The sequence below is a fragment of the Vulpes lagopus genome, chromosome 13 (genome assembly GCF_018345385.1).
Source record: "Vulpes lagopus strain Blue_001 chromosome 13, ASM1834538v1, whole genome shotgun sequence".
NCBI classification, from domain to species: domain Eukaryota; kingdom Metazoa; phylum Chordata; class Mammalia; order Carnivora; family Canidae; genus Vulpes; species Vulpes lagopus.
Genome location: NC_054836.1, coordinates 60,282,242 through 60,302,828, shown reverse-complemented (window position 1 = coordinate 60,302,828; position 20,587 = coordinate 60,282,242). Strand labels below are relative to the sequence as shown.

At 47.8% G+C, this 20,587-nt stretch overlaps 2 protein-coding genes across 22 annotated transcripts in view; both read left to right on the top strand.

Annotated features, from left to right (window-relative positions):
* Positions 1-20,587, top strand: part of CADPS2 (calcium dependent secretion activator 2) — a 457,875-nt gene that overhangs the window by 135,497 nt on the left and 301,791 nt on the right. For all 21 annotated transcript variants that reach the window (XM_041727924.1, XM_041727925.1, XM_041727927.1 and 18 more), the window contains exon 3: positions 17,076-17,408. In XM_041727924.1, coding sequence (XP_041583858.1) covers positions 17,076-17,408 — 333 coding nt within the window. The remainder of the gene's footprint in view (positions 1-17,075; positions 17,409-20,587) is intronic.
* On the top strand, positions 1,723-3,575 carry RNF133 (ring finger protein 133). The gene has a single exon (XM_041727928.1). The coding sequence runs from the start codon at positions 2,002-2,004 to the stop codon at positions 3,139-3,141; it is 1,140 nt and encodes a 379-aa protein (XP_041583862.1). The 5' UTR covers positions 1,723-2,001; the 3' UTR covers positions 3,142-3,575.

Sequence of the window (20,587 nt, the reverse complement as noted above, 5' to 3'; positions counted from 1 at the left end):
GCAGAGCTGACATTTCGTTTAGTTGCCTTTACAAACTGTGTCTTTTGCCTTATTTTGCCTCTGTTTAAGTAGATGGACACCCATGTGTAACGGTAAGACTCAGAGATTGGAGTTTTCATTTTGACTGACGTATTTGTGGGTGAAATGCTAAGCCGTTGATAGCCAGCCTAGGTGGCACTTTGTAAGTCTATACACTGTGTACTACACGCTTCATGGGTTGTATGGAGATAAAATCAGATTAAAGGCCTTTGGGAAAGAAAATTGACCATGATGAGCTGAAGTTTATTACATGGTAAATTTTCTTTTTGTGCCACCTTGGTTGAGCCTGTAGGATCCTTTTCTCCTCCTTGCCTGCCTCAGATTGTTTTGATTCACCTTTCATGAGAAGAACTAGCTCCCTTAGTCCTGGTGAGACCCAACCAAAACGGTCTCTGAGCATCCTGTGTGTAAAGGTCAGACCTTTATGATCAAGGTCAAAATTCTTGGTTTCCTAGCGAGTGGATAAGAAGCACCTTGAGAATACCCTCGAGAAAGTGTGTGGCGGCACCCGGGCCTGGCCGTGTTGGTTAGTTCACAGGTTGCTTTGGTCTGGAGTCATTTTGTGCTGTTGATGGACGTGTAGCAAGAACAGAAACGGAAACAATGCTGGGTCTTCTTGGCTTACGAAATTCAGTTTTCTTTGGCTTCTTAGAACTATTGCAGAGCCAGTGCCGTGTGGACTGCTTACATGAACATCTCCTTTCACGCTGGGAAAGGCAGCGCTGATGGTATGGGGCGCGGGGGAACCCATCAGGGACGTTTGTTGGTTTTTGGCAAAGGTTTTGTTCAAAGCATCTATGACCTTTTAATACAACTGTTGGTGGTTAACTCTAAATGGGGACCTTGAAGTTTTTCTTTTTAAAATCAATAGCTGCCTTTTTGTTCGAAATGCATTATGTTAAACTAAGACTGCTACGTAGTTTTTTCCTTGTACTCTTCCTTTCTTCCCTCAAAATATTAGATCAGTAGCAAATGCCAAGGTCTGCAGAGAAGAGAGATTAGTAACGTCCTTTACCAGTGTCATCCCTACGGATAGGATAGTCCCTGTGAGAGTGAGAAAGTGAAGCTCAAGTCATCTTATAGGATTTAGAAGTGAGAATCCTCCTTTTAAAAATCAGAATCAGGGATCCCTGGGTGGCGCAGCGGTTTGGCGCCTGCCTTTGGCCCAGGGCGCGATCCTGGAGACCCGGGATCGAATCCCACATTAGGCTCCCGGTGCATGGAGCCTGCTTCTCCCTCTGCCTGTGTCTCTGCGCCTTTCTCTCTCTCTCTCTCTGTGACTATCATAAATAAATAAAAATTAAAAAAAAACCAAGCCGAACCAACAAACCTGAGCAAGCATTTATTAGATGAACATAGTGCAGTGGTTTACATGATAAATAAATTTGCACCGGGACCGAATGTGAGATAAGGGGTATTACAGAGTTCACTGCTTTTACCACATAATTATTCATAGTGCTGATTTCTGTTTAAAACTTGCCATTCTGTTAAATGTTCCTTTGATTTATGGTCGGAAAAATGATAGTCCTATGACCTTCTTGCATAGGCTTTCAGGTTTCGTATGCACATGTGTAATATGAATTTTATACTTAATTTTTAGTTTGATACGATACCTACTAACGTGTAGCTCAGGGACTGAATTGACCTTACAACATCGGCCTGTCCCATGACAGTATTTGAAGCGTGCAGACCAAGAAGTTTCCGGCAAGTTCAAAGCTCTCCTCTAATTGGCTGTGTTGTCCTTTAGGTCATAATCACATGACCCCCCTGTAAACAGGATCTGGAGCTACATTAGTGAGACTGGAAATTTTCCCCCCAACCTTGAGTGTTTCTCCTTCTCTCGCTAATAAAACATCTGGGCCTCATAGGACACCTTGAAGAACTTCTTACAAGAAACATGCTGGAGGACTGTGGAGCCTGCTTTCCCCGGGACGGTCTCTCTCCTGTCGCTCCTCTCACCTGATGGCCAGCAGATGCGGAGGGCAGGGCCGTGTGCGGGGGGCGAGGAGTCCGCCCCGGGTCGGCTCCTGGCTCCTGGAAGTTGGTGTCCTTTGGCTTCTCGGCCAGAACTGCTGCGCGGCCGGGGCCGTGTGGACCGCCTACGTGAACATCTCCTTTCGCGTGGGCTCGCGCCTGCTGTCGGAGCTGGGGGAGGCCGGGGTGTTCGGGCGGAGCTCGGCCCTGAAGAGGGTGGCGGGGGTCCTGGCGCCGCCGGCGGGGAGGGCGCAGAGCGCGTGCCAGGCCAACACGAGCTTCGGCGGCCCGCCGGCGGGCCCGTGGCTCGCGCTCATCGCGCGGGGCGGCTGCACCTTCACGCAGAAGATCAGGGTCGCCGTGGGCAAGGGGGCCAGCGGGGTGATCATCTACAACTTCCCGGGCACGGGCAGCCAGGTGTTCCCCATGTCTCACCAGGCGTTTGAGGGCGTCGTGGTGCTGATGATCGGGAACCTGAAGGGCGTGGAGATGCTGCACCTGATCCAGAAGGGAGTTCGCGTCACGGTCCTCGTTGACGTGGGGAGAAGGCACATCATCTGGATGAATCACTATTTCGTGTCTTTTGCGATCGTCACGACGGCCACTCTGGCGTACTTCGTCTTCTACCACATCTGGAGGCTCTGGGTGGCCCGGGTTCAGGGCCGGCGGCGGCAGCGGCTAACCACCCACCTGGAGCAGGCCTTCGCGCGGCTGCAGCTCCGGGTCCTCAAGGACGGGGACGCCGAGCTGGGCGCCAGCGGGGACAGCTGCGTGGTTTGCTTCGAGCTCTACAAGCCTGACGACACGGTTCGTGTTCTCACGTGTAAGCACTTTTTCCACAAGGACTGCATCGACCCCTGGATCCTGGCCCACGGGACGTGTCCTATGTGCAAATGCGACATCCTCAAGGCTCTGGGCGTTCAGGTGGACGTGGAAGACGGAGCGGAGTCGTTGCAAGTTCTCATGTCGAGCGAGCTGTCTGCTGCCCTGTCCCCTGGCGCGGAGGGGGCCGCCGCCGACCTCCCTGCCCCGGGCGGGTCGGACAAAGGGGCCGCTCCCCAGAACGACAGCCAGCCTCGTTCGGGAGCAGAGGGTGCGGGGCCTTCACCGCGACAGCATGACCCTTGAGGAGGTGGATTAAACCTGTTTGTCAACTCAGGTCCTAATACTGACAGGTGGTCTGTCTGTTCCAAGTGTGGTTTTTGTGTCCCTTTCTGTTACTGTGGCAACTGTCTCCATCCCTCGTCAAGCAGAAAAAGGGCCTAGCAGGATTTTTTTGTTTCCCTTTTTGCCTTTGCTGAGTGTGACCTCTTGTCAGTGTCGCTCCGGGGGGCGTCTAGGTCCCCTTGCACGTCCAGGTGCACGTTACAACCGAGGACGGCTTCCCCCGCGTGTTTGTACAGATGTTGGGCCCTGTCTTGGTAAGAAAACTGCTAACGTGTTTGCGTGTTCCTTGTACAGAAACCATCAATTGAGTTTGGATAACAAGTTCTTTTACGTGCCAGGACAAGTACAATATACTCCTTTGGAAGTCCTTGTGCTGCGTTCTTTGTTCTTAGCATGAAAATGTTGCTGTACGGAATTTTATGACTGTCGCTCTCGACAAGCAGCTCTCTTTAAGCTTTAGTACGTTTTAATGTGATCCGTATGTGCAGTGATAGCAATTTTAAAAGTAAGATATTAGCTCTTTTGAGTGAACAGCAAAGAATCCAGTGCCCGGTATAGCTTATAATTATTCCATGTTCCTAATCTGTATAAAGATTTAAATGATAAATCCTCTTAGGTTTAGTTACGGTGTATTCCTTCCCCATGGGTTCCACCGTACTACCCAGTTGCTTTTGCCACTAGTCAGATGTTAGATTCGGGCAGCCCTGGTGGCTCAGCAGTTTAGCGCCGCCTGCAGCCCGGGGTGTGATCCTGGAGACCCGGGATCGAGTCCCACGTCGGGCTCCCTGCAGGGAGCCTGCTTCTCCCTCTGCCTGTGTCTCGCCTCTCTCTCTCTCTCTCTCTCTCTGTGTGTCTCTATGAATAAATAAATAAAATATTTAAAAATTATTTTGGAGATGGGTGTCACCATGTAGCTGTTATGATGCCTTGGGACGGTGTTCATCACTGCGTTCCCAGGATCTAGCACAGTGCAAGGCCCTGAAATATTTTTGGAGTGAATCTGAATTAGTAACTCATGATTTTTTTTCATAATCTGAATATGTGTTAATACATAACAGTATGCAGTGTTCTAGAATCATTACCATTTTGTGTCATCTAGAGGACTGACCTGGGTGCATGTTCCATGACAGACCCAACCCTTGAGGATTTTGTGGTTTGCTCTTTACGTGAACGCTGTTCTCCGTCAGTCTTTTCTACGCAGCCTCATTGGATTTCTCCTTTCTTTTCTTGGTTCATTGTTGTCAACCTAAAACCTGACTAACCATGTGTATGAAACGAACATTTCCTCACTTTTATAATTCAGTGTCTTGTGAATATGGACGTTGAACCAGCATGTGCTTGTTTTGATTGGAGAAGTTTCAGGGGATGCCCTTTGAAGGGTCCGTGAGCTGGGGAACTGTCTTTGCTGAGCGCCTCGCAGGTAGCAGCCAGTGGGCTGAGCGCTTTGTGTTGCTTTTCCTTATGTCAGAACAAAACAGCCTAAGTTTTTGCCCTTTGAGTGTTGTAAACAGATCAATAAACCACTTTGAATTTAATAACTGGGATCTGAAATAAGACTATGTCCAATGTAAGGTGGTATTTCTTATAGTAGTTTTCTACCTTCTTTGTGGGCTATGCCATTTTCTCTTAATGCATAGTGATGTAAATAAATTTTGTCATAATGGCATGGGAACATCATATGAACTATTTTGCCCCTAACACCAGTGTCATGATGGATTTCCCTTGCATTTCTCCTTTGTGTGTATTTTTGCATTCTCTAGTGGTTTGATTCCCCACACCTCAAATTAGGGGTGTTTCTTAGATGTTTCTTAGATAAATGCAACTTTTTTTCTTTATTACTGGGATAAAATAGGTTCAATATTTGCGAAAGTGAAATGGATTCTAAAGAGCCCGAGCACTGATTAGATGATGCGATAGGTGATTTTACCTGTGTTCCCTTGTATTACAGGACAGGCCGGTTGTGTCCCTGTCCCTTGCTAGAGGATTACTGTGATGCAGTCGTACTGCAGAGAGACGTCGCTCAGCCGTCATATTTACCGTAGTGTGGGTACTTCAGAGGGTCTAGGTGGGATCTGGTGTTTCTGATGGTATTGAGGTTTAGTGCGCAGTGTTTTCTCCTTCTACAAACCTACAGCTTTTCGAAGTAGCACACAAGTTGGGGAAAGGAGCAGAATTCAGAGAAGCACTGATGTGAAAGGAGTAGGCCTTCACATACTGCTCCTGTGACAAGGAGCCTTGGCGACTCCATGTTCTTGCTCCACCATTGACTGTGGGCACCCGTTTCTGCATTAGAACTTACCTGGCTTTGTATTTAGTGCATTTTAAAAAATGTTTAGTGTGGGTGATGAAGAGGAAGGAGGACTGAGTTGTTAGAATTACCAACACAAATATCTTGACATAGGCTTGTTTTTCTAGCCTGCAAGAATTCTTTGGGGAGAGGAGGGAGTAATGAACCTGAAATGAGTGGCTCCCTGTGCACACAGGTGTCAGAACTCTTTGTCACAGTCCCTCCACAAAAACTTCCCCTTTTCGTAGACATACCACCTAGAAGCATAACAGCCGTCTTCACAACTGTGCGGCTAGCTTAGACCTCCAAGGTGCAGAACTCCTTGATGACTTCAGCTGCTGACACGGACTTTCCTCACTGCTGAAGACCAGAACAGTCAGGATTTCAAACCTTCTCTACATCCGTGATATTCATCTCCCTATTCAGCAGCACGCCATTGTTGCCACACATCAGCTTTTGTCATTTTTTAAAACTTCCCAACTAAGGAGCATCTTTTTCAGAATTCCCCCTCTGAATTCACTGGGCCTTTCTTTTTTCTTTTTTTGGAGAGGGTCATCTACTTCTCAGTTTATTTATTTTTTTATAATAAATTTATTTTTTATTGGTGTTCAATTTGCCAACATACAGAATAACACCCAGTGCTCATCCCGTCAAGTGCCCCCCTCAGTGCCCGTCACCCACTCACCCCCAGCCCCCGCCCTCCTCCCCTTCCACTACCCCTAGTTCGTTTCCCAGAGTGAGGAGTCTTTATGTTCTGTCTCCCTTTCTGATATTTCCCACACATTTCTTGGCCTTTCATTTCCATGATTTGCTTTTGGTGTCACTTCACGCAGGGTTTCCTGCACCATTCTTTCCCAGCCCATCTGTTTTCCAGCTGCAGCCTGGAACCCAGTGTGAGCCATTTGTTGCACAGGCCCCTGAGTTCTTGCCCTGTAGTCTTCTCTGCAGGATTGTTTGCTGGTCCTCAGCCCTCTCTACTGATTTTCTTCAGATGTTTACTTCCACTTAAAAATTCTTTATTCTCTTAACTCCCTTTATTTCTCATAGAGCAGGACTTCTCGACCTTGGCTGCATGCCAGAATCACTTGGAAAGCTTTTGAAATTCTCTATCCAGGCTGCATCCAAGGCCTGTGCTGTGCTCTGGAACCCAGGCATCAAAAATTTTTTTAGTTGCCCAGTTGATTTCAGCAGACAAGGTTGAGAACCACTTACCGTAGGGCTGTCCCAAAGAGCCTTTACATTCATCAAATTCTCAATTTTACCTTCTGCTTCCTTCACATTGACTTGTTTTCATTTTTTCAAAATAGTGAGGTAGAAATATAAATACCAAGTTGTACAGGGTGATGCTTCATGAAGAGGAATTGACAAAGGCGTCTGGGAATATGAAGGACTAGATTTCAGCTAGAGAAACGAGGAGCTACCACTTGGGAAGAGGGGCGTTCTGATGGAGAGAAGGATGTGAACAACAGTGGTGGTGGGTTTTTCCCTCAAGAAAGATGTTGATTGTTGGTAATTCAGGCAATAAAATAATAATCCTCCAAAACTTAAGAACTCTGATAGATCATGGATTCCTAATCTATTTTTTTCAGTTTTTATTTACATTTCACTTAACATACAGTGTAATATTAGTTTCAGGTATAGAATGTAGTGATTTGTTGCTCACAACACCCTGTGCTCACAACAAGTGCTCTCCTTAGTCCCCATCACTCATTCAAACCCTCCCCCCACCCAACTCCCCTATGGCGACCCTCAGTCCTCTATAGTTCAGAGTCTGTGTAACAATAGTGTTTTATAAAGAAGTTAGTGACCTATAGAATTTTGGTTTTCCAGAGGCTGTTGTAATAATCCAGGAGTGATGAGTAAATAATAGTGATAAAAAGCAATAGTAGATGGATTGGATGAGATGAATATAATGTGGGCCACCTTTAAGATGGTGTTCTTTGATTTCATTTGCTGGTTTGTATTTTTTTTTTTAAGATTTTATTCATCTATTCATGAGAGACACAGAGAGGCAGAGACACAGGCAGAGGGAGAAGCAGGCTCCATGCAGGGAGCCTGATGTGGGACTCGATCCCAGGTCTCCAGGACCACGCCCTGGACCGAAGGCGGCGCTCAACCGCTGAGCCACTCAGGCTGCCCTGTAACTCACTTCGTAATGACCAGGGTGGCACTGATTTCAAAACTGGTCCATACCTCTGACCATCTTCTTCGGTTTATCTCCCCTTTAGGAACATGGTAGATACTGAGTGGAAGAGTTAGGGTCACAAGGAATTGAGGAAGACTCAAGGATGACTCCTAGCCCTGCTGCAGAGCTCTTGGAGTCAGGAAATCTGGGAGTGTGCTGTGGGGGGCAGATACCTGTTTTAACAAGTCCTCCAGGTGATTGTGAGGAACACTCAGGTTTAGGGACCTCTACTGTGTCTCAGAAAGTCAGTGTTCAAACAAGAAGGTATCACACAGCTGTAATCAGAATGAAATCATATAAATGTAGATAACTGTGCATCTTAAAGCACTACACAAATAATAGTTGCTGTTGGTACATTGAGAGACACATTTAGGCATATTTCTGTGTCCAACTTCTCTGATTTATGCCTGACTTGTGAATATAAATGCTTACTCCCTTCCTTTCCCAGTTCTAGTTGCTCTACCACCCCATCACACTGCCAGGGGATTTGTGAGAAAACATATATTTTAGACAATGTATGAGTTCCAAAGTTAGAAAAAAAGACAAAAAGCAGAAAAAAGCAGGTTAGGAAAAAAAAAAGAACAGGTTAGAAAAAAAAAAACAAAAAGCAGAAAGAGCTTTGGGCAGCCCACACCGGGTAAGGATGGTGTCTAATACACTGATTTAGTAAAGGTCTGAGGAAAACGTATGCAAATAGAGGGCCATCAGAAATTCAGAAAGGAATTGTAAAAATGCCTAGGTTTGGGTTCATAAAACTAGCTTCACAAATACTAGAGGGAGACTTAGTGTCCATAAAAATGTAGCTGGAAGTCCATGTAAGCAGGCCACCCGAAAGTGTGTGGCATCTTCTGTGTCAACAGCACAGCTGCTGCGTCTGTAGCTACAGTTACTCCTTTTCATGTTCATGATGAGATCTTACTCCCGTGGCAAATTGATAATTTTATTCATACAACAAATATTGATTGCCCTGGAAATACAGGGACAAACCATATGATTCCCATTGCCCTAGTGGAGCTTGCTTTCTAGTGGGATTAAGTTATAGCGAAAATATAGTATGGTAAATGGTAATAAGTGCTGTGCAGAAAAACAAAACTGAAAATAGGGCAGGAACCGTCAGAGGCAGAGTTGGAGGTTTAAGTGGAGGAGGTTTCACTGAGAACATGAGCAGTTGAACCGAAGACCCGGGAAGAATGCAGGCTCTGCACTCCCACACATACGTGGGAGATGTGGCAGGTGCTGAGAGCCGCCGGGCAGGTTAGGGCGCCTGTCACCTGAGGAATGTTTACCCTTGAACACCGTGTTCACAGCCACTTAAAATGTGAAGAATGGCCTTGGGAAGAACTTCGATTTCCTTGGTTACTACAGAGGAGAGAAGTCAGAGAGAATGCGGGCTGTAGGGAACGTGTTGCCACCAGGAAACGGGTGAGGCAGGGGGAGAAGGGGAGACAGAGACCGTGAATCCTCAAGCAGAAGCCCCGCTGAGCTTGATCCCAACACAAGGCTTGGTTCCATGACCTTGAGATCATGACCTGAGCTGAAATCAAGAGTAGGACGCTTAACCAGCTGAGCCACCCAGGTGCCCAGAGGAGTCTATGTTCTGAAAGGGCTCTTGGATTTGTTCCTTTGAAGTTCCTCACTATCCGGAAAACTCACTTCTGGGATTGAAAAAAAAACCAACATTCTTATTCCATGCATAGTTGCCATCTGGTGGAATAACAAATAACTACAAGGTGTGAACTACAGAAATTGATTCAACAAATATTTATCCAAATATTTATCGAGAGCCATTAGATGTCAGAGAGGTTGTCGTTCAGTGATATTTGGGTTCATTTTTCTTTGACTCAGCAGGAGGTTTATTTTGAAGATTGACTGACTTTCCAGAATTTTTTTTCTTTTTCAGTTTGGAACTTCATTTCCTGCCATAGGCTCCTGGGTTATCAAGAGTAAATAACTTAGTATCCTTATGATTCACATTTTACAAATCTAGAATGTGAAAGGCTGGTAGCTCATTCTCTGGTAACCTGATAATATTGTAGGAAGTAAAGTGATTTGGTTTTTAGAAATATTCTCAGTTGCTCTGTCAACATTAGTATATCACTCATCTTCTCAGAAGTTTCCTGAGATATTGTATTTGCAGCAAAGGGACTAGTATTTATTTTCCAATCCATTGTGGATTTTTTTGTAAAATAAAAATCTTGTGTTTAATTTACTCTGAATTGCGTAACATAATTTGGATTGATGGAGGTGTAGATGGGTATGTGAGAGAAACACTAGACTAGAATGTCATTTATAGAATCTAGGCTGGAGGTATATGTCAGAACAAAGGCAGTTGTTCGTTTTAATGATTTTTTCACACTTGATCAAGGAATGAGATTAGTTAAATGAGTTATTTTTCAAACCACTACAAACCTTTTCAATTTTTCTATATGGACACATTCACAACAAAATGTTGGTGTAGAATCCTGGTTTTGGATGTCATGGCAACATCACATCACTGTGAATTTCTAAAAATTCTCTGTTGTCTCTAATGGCCGAATACTAATAATTCAGTATTAGATTACTGGGGCATTGGTCCACAGATCACACTTCCCATAATCCTGATGAAACTCTTAATTTATTATATAATACTAAAAAAGTTTTAAGAAAGTCTCTCTTTTCCACCAGCGAGGAAACTGACCGAGGACGTTGCAGGGTTTCTGGGCTCATGTCACACCTTGAAACCCAGGTCTGATCCCCTCTGGGGTGTGTTATGTTATTTCCCTGCTGATGAAAGGAGAACGGCACAGAGGTGAGGGTGAGGTGAACAGAATTACAAAATTGATGTTGGAATATTGTAAAGCTGGAAGACCGAGCACATTTTCTTTGTTCCATATAATAAAGGATTTATTGAACATCATATACTAGGAGACTACACAAGTTATACGCTTATGCAAATTTTTTACATATCAGCATCATGAGGGGGGATAAACCATCTTCTTAAGATAGGCAGGATGAAGTAACTCAACCTAGGAACTTAGTGTTTTCTGTGGTACCAGGAAACACTGAAATAAGGGCGAGGGCACGTGTCGAGAGAGGGCTGCATCTTTTTTCACTGACTATATTCACGTAGAAATTCACATTTGCTATGTCCTCGCTTCCTTTTCCACTGTGAACATTTTTTTTTAACCCTACACCATCCCAGTCTCAGAATTGGAAGCCCTGCTAGTACCCGATGGTCTTGCTTCTCTGTGTATATTTGTCTTTAGAGTGAGGAGCTTGGTAATTTTCTCAGTTTCAGGCTCTGTTGTTACCGGGCTAAGGAAGTGCACCGTTGGCTTAGGGAAGTTCAAGGATATCACTGAGTTGGAAGTTCCCATAAAGAAACCTGAAGGATCTATTATTATCTATTTCATAATATATGAAAAAAGGCTTTATAAAAACTTTATAATATGGATGATAGGAATAGCATGCATATATTTTTTAAAAAGAAGTTTCAGATCACATTTATGTTCATTTGAATATGAATTCTTCTCAGTCGAACCTCAAGACAATGCAAGAAGGTTTTAGTAGGTTAGACGGTTTAGATTTGTTCTAAGGGCTTTAGTTGTAAGGAAGGGTCGTTTGAGAGTACCTGCTTTCTAGTTTAAAGATAGAGGGTAAAGGTAGCACCTAAATTTTTCAAATAAGAGATTGTTTGCTATCAGTTTTAAGTTATCATTTTTTCACATTTGACAAGGGAATGGCACTGGTTAAATTAGTGGTTTCCAAACCTTTGGTATTCATGGATCAGTAAACACAAAGGTCAAGTACAGCTTTTTTAAATTTTTTGCCAAGAAAGATGATTGACCAAAATAAGAAAAAATTAACCCACGATTAATAACACTGTATTACAAATAAGTGTCTGTTGAACCTATGATTTCTACTAAGATACTGAATAAATTTAGCTTTACTAAAATTACTTTGCGGTCTACATTAATGTACACTGAATCAGACAAAATTACATCCTATAGGGGTCAAAACACCACCTTTTGGATTCAGTAACTTTCCAAAGTCCATTACTACTCAAAGGACCTCATGCATTCCTTTAAAATTTGAGTATTGAATGATACTCAGAGGCTTTAAAGGTGCAGGTCTAATGAAATGCATGTTCTAAGCAATGGAGAAATACAGCAATGCTCCATGGAGAGGACACGTATGTTTGATACCTTCAGAGAATATAGGGAGCCCCTCCCTGGAGGCTCAGAAAAAAGAACTGGCATCAAGCAGCGAGCAGCTTCACAAAGGAGGTAGAGAGTAACAGGAGAAAATTCTACTTACTGATTCTCTTCATTCTAATCGGTTGCTCAGTTTAATGAGCTCTAAATTGGTAAATCCCCAAATTTGATTATATGGTAGCGAAGAAGGCGGCTCTCAAATGAGTCCATTTGGGCTTAGATTCTCACTCTTGTGCAGCCTGGCTCTGTAACCTCTGGCATGTTTCTCCCCCCTCCCCCCCCCCCATGCTGCTTTTTTTCTTCCCTTAGCCTTTGGAATAGCTGCCAGCACCTACTTTGTGCTAAGGTTAATATATGTAAAAAGGTAGAACATTTTCTAGCTTTTTTTTCAAAATGCTGTTCTAATCACATGACTCCCTGACTTTAAGGTTTGGAAGGCGTTCCACGTTCTTGAGATAAAAGCCAAGGACCTTCCAGGGGTTATGAAGCCTGTCCCTCCTCTCTAGCCTCTTTTTATCCCACTGGTCCTTTCACTGAAGCCCAAGAAGCCTTTTCAAGCCCACTTAGATAAGCTGTGTTCCCCTTAGATAACCAGGATCCTTGGTCTCCCCACACTTCCAAACACATTCCTCTCCATTTTTGTATCTCCAGGCACCTCCTCAGGGAATCCTCTTTGACTTTCCTCAGATGGGCTCAGAACTTTGTGACACTCTCAGGGCTCTAGAAACTACCACTGTATTCACCAAGCTGCCGCCAGTTCCTGTAATTATCTTCCCTCCAGTGTAGGTTCTGTGAAGGACTCACTCGTCTCTTTGGCTCCTGAGTATATTCTCAACACTGAGCACATTGCCCAGCGTGTGGCATGTTCTGATAAATATTTATGGAACGAATGGGTGAGGTTTGGGGAGGAAGCCTGTAGAGTGTTGAGCTACACAAGTGTGCCCCTTTATTGGAACAGAAAACGTGTCCTCCAGAGAGGTGGAAGGGAAGACTGGAAAGGCCACGTGAGGGAGACCCAGATGGATGAAGACACCGGCACAGTCCAGTGCTGATGGGGAAGCTCGTTGACAGGCCTGGGCATGTGCAGTGAGCTGATGAACACCGGTGTTGGTACTGGAAAATGGGGAATTTACATAGAATGGCACTAAATTCGTCGCTGTTAAAAGGCTTCAAGGACTGGCTAACTTCCCCTCTGAAAAAGTTTCAGAAAACATGCCTCGTTTGTCTAGGCGCAGCGTACATTATGGGGATTATCAGCAGTTGACGTTAAGGAGAGAAAGGCATCTCTTATGAGTGGGACTCCTGTACTTGGTGGGTGTTTTCCTGGCTGAGCACATGCTGGCAGCCTTCCCAGGAGCCATCTCTTGGATAGCCACCGTGATCTGGCAAGCAGGTAATGTTTTTCCTGTCATTGTACGATCCTTCTGAAGCAAAGAAGCAATGCATGGATCAGATCAAAAGTACTGTGTGAACAATAAGTGCTTCTGTGGAAAAGTCCGTTTGAAGTCTTACTTGGACAGCTGGGCAGACTCACCTTTTGCAGACACAGTTTTCTGTTGTAGTCATCACACTTCAGTTTTGTTATTCACCGCGACTTTAAGATATTCGGTGATTTTTTAGTCCATAAACCCAGCAGGTGAATGGAGAGGGGGGCCATTCGTGGTGCTCAGGAGGCCCCCGTACAGGGTATAACTTGCTAAAACGTGGGAAGCCGTGACTGCGCGGATGTTACAGCGTTTTGATGCCCGTGTCCTGACTCCCACACTGAATTACTTGGGTGTTCAGTGGCATTTTCACATAAAGGTCACTGATCGGGAACTCCGCAGATCGTGGTCCGCGCCGTCAGGATAGACGGCTGCCAGGGGTGAACTGTGATGAGTGGGAGGAGGGAGGGAGGAGGTAGGTAATGCTGCTTTGGAATTCCGCCAGTCTCTGTTCTCCCGACGTGGGCCGGTGGGCCGGTCACTCCATCGCCTAAGCCACTTAATCCATGAAGGATAACAAGGCACAGGGTAATTGGGGGCAAAAGGAGATAATAGGCGAAGAGCTGTAGGGAGACACAGTGAGTTTGTCGTAAACTGAATTCCCTCGGCTGCTTCAGCACCAATACGGAGCCGAGGTGGGACCCAGTCAGTGTCTTTGAGGATCCTGGGGCGTCAAGCGGAAACCTGGTCTAGGTGCACCCAAAGCTAGGACCACGCTTTGTCTGCCTTTGACTAAATAATAATGACCGTGAAAGGATAGAAGGTTAAGATCATTTGTCTCTACTGGGACTAAGTCCATCATCAGTTTCATAACTTATGTAACACCTGAAAAAATCTTAAAAACTACCACTTCTGCAATTACAGCAGATTGTCGCTTAGGCATTACATTTTTAAACAATATACCTTTTCCTCACAAAACCAGGTTTACTTTTCTCTGCGATGTTACTCCTGCTTCCTTCTGCGATCTCTCTTTCGCATTCATGTGGACAAGGTCCACGTCTGAGGTTAAGCATCTGATTGAAAGTAAACCTTAGTGGTTCATTGAAGTTAGGCAAGTGCATGGATGGGGAAACCACCGTCCAAACCATTCATTCCCTCCTCATTCGCACATTCTCTGGGTATTTTCTAAGCTCTTGCTCTGTGCTTTGCTTGTGCGTACTACAGATTCGGTGGGGGGTGAAACCATCTTTGGGTTCATGGAACTTGCTCTCTAGTGAGGAAGAAAGTAAAATGGCAATAAAACCTTCCCCCACCCATCACAGGTTGCTAGGGTTGCATCTGAACGATACAGGATCGGCCGATTCACGCAATTGGGGAAGGAATCCCTACGGGAGGGTTGATGGACCGGGGATCGGCAGCCTTAGGAGGAGAGGATTGGGTGATGGTGAGGTGGACTGGACTGTGTGAAGTTTTGGGAAGCAGACCAGGGGGCTGGAGCCCGGAGACTGAGCAGGGGAGGATGCCGAGTGAGGAGGCGCAGTGGTAGTTTGGAGCCATCCGAAGTAGGACCTTGGTGACGATTTGGGGGGAAAGTTCGTGAAGAATTTGTAAGCTGGGGAAGGGCTGAAATGACCAGATTTTTACAAAGGAATCGTAGCTGGATCCCACCGGAGGGAAGAGGTTGGGGAAGTGAGAGTCAGGCGGCTTTCAGGACACTTCTGAGGCAGGAAGACCAGGCGAGAGGCTCTTGCTCTTGAGACAGAGTGAGGGGCAGGAAGGGGTCGCCGGAGGAGTTGGGGGGGGGGGGACGCGGAGAGGAGGAGGCGAGGTCCGGGAGTGGCGCCAGGTGTCCAGGCCGCCGTGGAGGCCCAGCGGCCCAGCGAGCCCCTTCCACCTGAGCCTGCCCTGGGCACCTGGTCCGCGTCGGCAGCGCCGTTGGCTGCAATCAGCCGCCCTGGGCGTCGCGCTTCGAGCCTGCGGTGGATCCGTCCGTGGATCCCGCTGTGTGACCGGGTCAGCACCGGAGCTGCGCCAGGGCCGCCGCCGGGCCTAAGGGGGCTGGTGGGGCAGGTGGCTGGGCCTGCGGGTGCCGCGGGGAGAGGCACCATCCTCGCCCGTCTCTGCCGCCCCGGGGGGGGGGGTCCTCCGAGCAAAGCCGCACCTCACACTCCCGTCCCTCCGCGTGTCCGTGGGCGGTTCCTGTGGTGCATGCGGCGGCGCCTCGGGAGACCTGTGAGCCGGGGGCCTGAGCCCATCCTTAGCCCGAGGGCAGCCAGGGCCCACGGGAGGCCTTACTTTCTTCAACAGATCTTGTTTTTTAAATATTTTATGTATTCCTGAGAGACCCAGAGAGAGGCCGAGAGCCAGGCAGAGGGAGAAGGAGGCTCCCTGCGGGGAGCCCGATGCGGGACTCGATCCGGGGCTCCATCCAGGTGTCCATCCGGGGCTCCATCCGGGGTTCCATCCGGGGCTCCATCCCGGGCCCAATCCGGGGCCCGATCCAGGTGTCCATCTGGGGTTCCATCCGGGGCTCCATCCCGGGCCCTATCCGGGGCTCCATCCCAGCCCAATCCGGGGCCCGATCCAGGTGTCCATCTGGGATTCCATCTGGGGTTCCATCCGGAGCTCGATCCGGGGCTCCATCCCGGGTTCCATCTGGGGCTCCATCCGGGGCTCCATCCCGGGCCCAATCCGGGCCCAATCCGGGGCCTGATCCAGGTGTCCATCCGGGGCTCCATCCCGGGCCCAGTCCGGGGCCTGATCCAGGTCTCCATCCAGGGCTCCATCTGGGGCTCCACCCGGGGCTCCATCCGGGGCTCGGGGTCACGGCCTGGGCCGCTCCCCGGCAGAGCCCCGGGCTCCCGCTCTGGCCAGGCCCCGGCAGGTTGGCCTGCAGGTCGGGCTCCGTGGGGGGCGCCGGGTGGGCTGCACGCAGACCCGGGGCTGCCCTGCGGCGCGTACTGACTCGGGGGAACGCAGATGTACCTGGTGGCAGGTGCTGAGCAAGCCCGAGGGATGAGCGAGAGCGAGACGGCGGACAGGGGGCTGGGGCGGGGGCGGCCCGGACTCCCTGCGACCCACACCACGCCGCCGCCGCCCACCCGCGCTCCTTGCCCTGTGCCCTCTGCCCTGGCTCCGTGCTGCCTGCCGCAGGCTTGCCCTGGTCTTGTCCCCGCGCCGCCCTGCTGCTGAGGACACTCTGTTCCTCAGGCAGCGACCTGGCCCAGGCAGATGCTCGTCCTGGGACGTGTGTCCTGGACCGCGTCCCCGCGCCCTGCAACCGCAGCTCGTACCCGGGCTTTGCTCTGCACTCAGCTGGGCTGGCACCGCCCCCCCACGCCGCCCCGCCACGCACGCGGGCACGTGCACGCACACATACATGCACATGCGCACAGACGTACGCGCACGCAGGCATACCGGCACACGCACGCAGGCATACCGGCACGCGCACGCAGGCATACAGGCACGCGCACGCAGGCGCTCGGGCATACAGGCACGCGCACGCAGGCATACAGGCACGCGCACGCAGGCATACAGGCACGCGCACGCAGGCATACAGGCACGCGCACGCAGGCGCTCGGGCATACCGGCACGCGCACGCAGGCGCGCGTCGAGCTCTTCCTTCCCCGGTTGCGCGACGGCTGGTGGAGCGGCGCGGCCTCCCGTCGCTCGTCGTGCCCTGGGGCGGCTCGGCCCGGTGCTGCGGCCTCCACGCTCCGTCCTTGCGCGAGGTGGGCCTTGCGCTGTGTGCCGAGTGGCCGCGCGCCCCGTCAGCGGCCGCCCCGCTCTGCTTGCGTGTCTTGCAGGTCTTCCTCAAGAGCGACAGGGTGGCCAGGATGGTGCAGAGCGGAGGGTGCTGCGCCAGCGACTTCCGGGAGGTGTTCAAGAAGAACATCGAGAAGCGCGTGCGGAGCCTGCCCGAGATCGACGGCCTGAGCAAGGAGACGGTGCTGAGCTCGTGGATAGCCAAGTTCGACGCCATCTACCGGGGCGAGGAGGACGTGTGCCGGCCGCCGGGCCGCGGCGCCCTCAGCGCGGTGTCCGAGCTCATCCTCAGCAAGGAGCAGCTCTACGAGATGTTCCAGCAGATCCTGGGCGTCAAGAAGCTGGAGCACCAGCTGCTCTACAACGCGTGCCAGGTAAGCGGCCCGGGCGGCGAGCGGGCGTCCCGGCCCCCGGCCCCCGCCACCGGCCACCGGCGCTGCGCCGCTGAGGGGACGTGAGTCCTAACGGGCCGGCGGCGGAGGGAGACGTCCGGAGGCTCGTGCGGTCGGAGCCGGAGCCGGAGCCGGCGTCAGCGTCAGCGTCAGCGTCAGCGCGGCCGTGCCCGGCGGCAGGATGTCCCGCTTGGTGTCTGCGCGGCGCGCGGGGTCTGCGCGGAGGAACGAAATGAAAATCCTGTTTTCTGTTGTGCCCGGGAAACCACCAGGAGCCGACACCGATGCAGGCACACGAGGGTTTGCTCCCAAGCTCGAGCCTGGGTCCCAGTGCACCGACACGGCGGAGCAGGGACTCGGACCCCGAGACTCAGAGGCAGCACGTGGCAGCTTTATAGGGGCCGGTGGCCCGTGGGATAGGCAGGAAGTTGCACAGTCGTGTGGGTCCACACGCAGGCGGCCGATTGAGTTACATTTTACCCTAAAGTTCTACTTGAACTGGCCTATCACTGAGCGGGTTTCCGACTAGGGTGGGGCAGCGCCTAAGCCATAAGCAGGTCATGTGGGGGTCATACAGGAGGTGGCGGGTGCAGCACACAATGGAGTCAGTCCTGCTCTGCTTGTCCAGGGGTAGGGGATTTTTGTTAAATATCCTGGCTCCCACATTATCTAAAGAAGCTGCATAATTTATAATACAGAGATATTCCTGAGTGAAAAATAAGTTTTTTGTTTTTTTTTTCTATAAAGTTATGCTCAGGGCACCTGAGGGGCTCAGCAGTTGAGCGTCAGCCTTCAGCCCAGGCTGTGATCCCCCCGGGGTCCCGGGATCGAGTCCCACATCGAGCTCCCTGCAAGGAGCCTGCTTCTCCCTCTGCCTGGGTCTCTGCCTCTCTCATGAATAAATAAAATCTTAAAAAAAAAAAAAGTTCTGCTCATCTTCTGAGTTTTATAGAAGTAATCGAGACTCACAATGTCTTTAATCCAGCCAGATAGAAATGAAGATGTTGCTGTACTACGTAATTTAGAGATGATGAAAGAAAAAAGTATTTTTCTCTTTGGTCGTTATGCTGATCATTATGTGGGACAAATTGAATGAAATGTGTTCCACGTCCTTCATTTTTGGACCCTAGATTTGTCTAATACATTCATTTGATATTTGCATTTTGTTTATTTTAGTGGTATAAATTATTTAACTATGCCCTAATATACAATTTAAATAGACAAAATTCAGGCATTTTGAAATTCATGCTTTCATTAGGTGTTACACTCCTATAATGTACATTATTTACGTCTATTTTTAATCTTTTCACAAATCTCTTAATTTTTGCATTTTTATATCATTTGCTTTGCATTACTAACATCTGAGTCACTTCAAATGAATAAATTGACAATTAATAGTAAAGCCTCTTAACCCTGTGAACAATTCATGCATTCATCATGCTTGTTTTCATGGTTAATAATCCAGGCAGTTACTAAATAGTGGAGGATGACTGTAAAACCTCAATCTTCAGTTTTAAAAGATTAATGCAACTGGCCTTTGTATTTTTAATGGAACAGTGGCTCACTTGTATGGTTAAAAATCGATGAACATAACATAGTGAAATTCAGATTCACACATATGGTAGGTATTTATTAAGTATTCAAGTTTTCGACTTGCTAGATGTTGGGAAAACCAAACTGAGCAAATGAAAATATTTGTTCTGCGTATCTCCATATGGTGAAGTTTGATAAAGCAGATGGACCTCCAAAATGAGTTATTATAAATGCATTCGGATTTATGCTGTGTGTTCCAGGATCATGACATCCTGTGGACCTGTCAGGTTTTTTTTCTCATAATAGCATCACTGTTGTCTTTTATGTAATTAATTCCTTTATCGGTGTATAAAATCCCTCTTTATCCCTGATAATTTTATCTTTTCTGAAGTCTGCTTTGTTTTAAACAAATACAGCTACTCCAGCTTTCTTTTGACTAGGTAGCTGGTGTCTTTCTCCATTTGTTTACTGTTAACCTATCTGATTCCTTATTTTGTTTTCTTTTGTTTTTTGAAGATTTATTTATTTATTCATGAGAATACACAGAGAGAGAGAGAGGCAGAGACACAGGCAGAGGGAGAAGCAGGCTCCATGCCGGGGGCCCGATGTGGGATCGATCCCGGCTCTCTAGGATCACACTCTGAACTGAAGGTGGCGCCAAACCCCTGAGCCACCTGGGCTGCCCCATGATTCCTTATTTTGAAAGTGGGTTTCTTATAGACAACATAAAATTGCCTCTTGGTTTTCTTTTTAATCCATTCAGACATTCTCTGTCTTTTAATGGCTGTGTTTAGACTATTTATATTTAGAGTAATATAGTTGGTTGAGATTCTACAGTCTTTTTAAGTGTTGGGTCATTTCCTTGCATTTGTCCTTTGTCCTCTTCCCCCACCCATTTCTGCCTTCTCACATTTGAATTGAGCGTTTTATGTGATTCCATTTTGTGGGATTTTCTTTTGATGTGCTACTTGTTTTTTCTTTTTTTGGAGCTTGTTTAGGGGTTGTTTATTGGTGGCTCTAGGGTTTAAAAATCTACATTTTAAAAAGCTCAAGTCCACATTCAGATAACACTCTCAGGCTTCAAGTGTAGTACAGTTGCCCCATAATAGAGAATTTCCAACTCCTCCCTTCCATTGCTTGTGACATTTGTCATTTATTTCAATGATATTTCTGTCCTTCATTACCTGATGTTTTTGTCATCCAGTATATGATTACTATTATTTCTTTAAACAGTTAATATTTAGATATTAAGAAAACAAAACAAAAATTTGTATATCTTCCCTTGATCCCTTCTCCTTACACTTTCTTTATATAGACCCAAGTTTCTGACTGCTGTCATTTTCCCTATCTTTCTGAAAAACTTCTTTTAACACCTGTTGCAAGGCAGGATGACTGGTGATGAGTTCCTCAGTTTTTGTTTGAGAAAGTCTGTTTTTCCTTCATATTTAAAGGATAATTTCACTGGATATGGGGTTATCAGTTAGCTTTTTATTCTTTCAGTACTCTGCAGCTTTCACCTCACACTTCTCTTGCTTGTGTGTCTTCTGGTAAGTCTGAAACTCCAGTGTTCTGATTCCTTGTCTCACTTTCCTGAGTTTGAATATGATGTGTCTTGGGATAGGCTCTAT

Coding starts and splice junctions, on each gene's coding strand:
- RNF133 (XM_041727928.1), top strand. CDS start 2,002: ATGGCCAGCAGATGCGGAGGGCAGGGCCGTGTGCGGGGGGCGAGGAGT.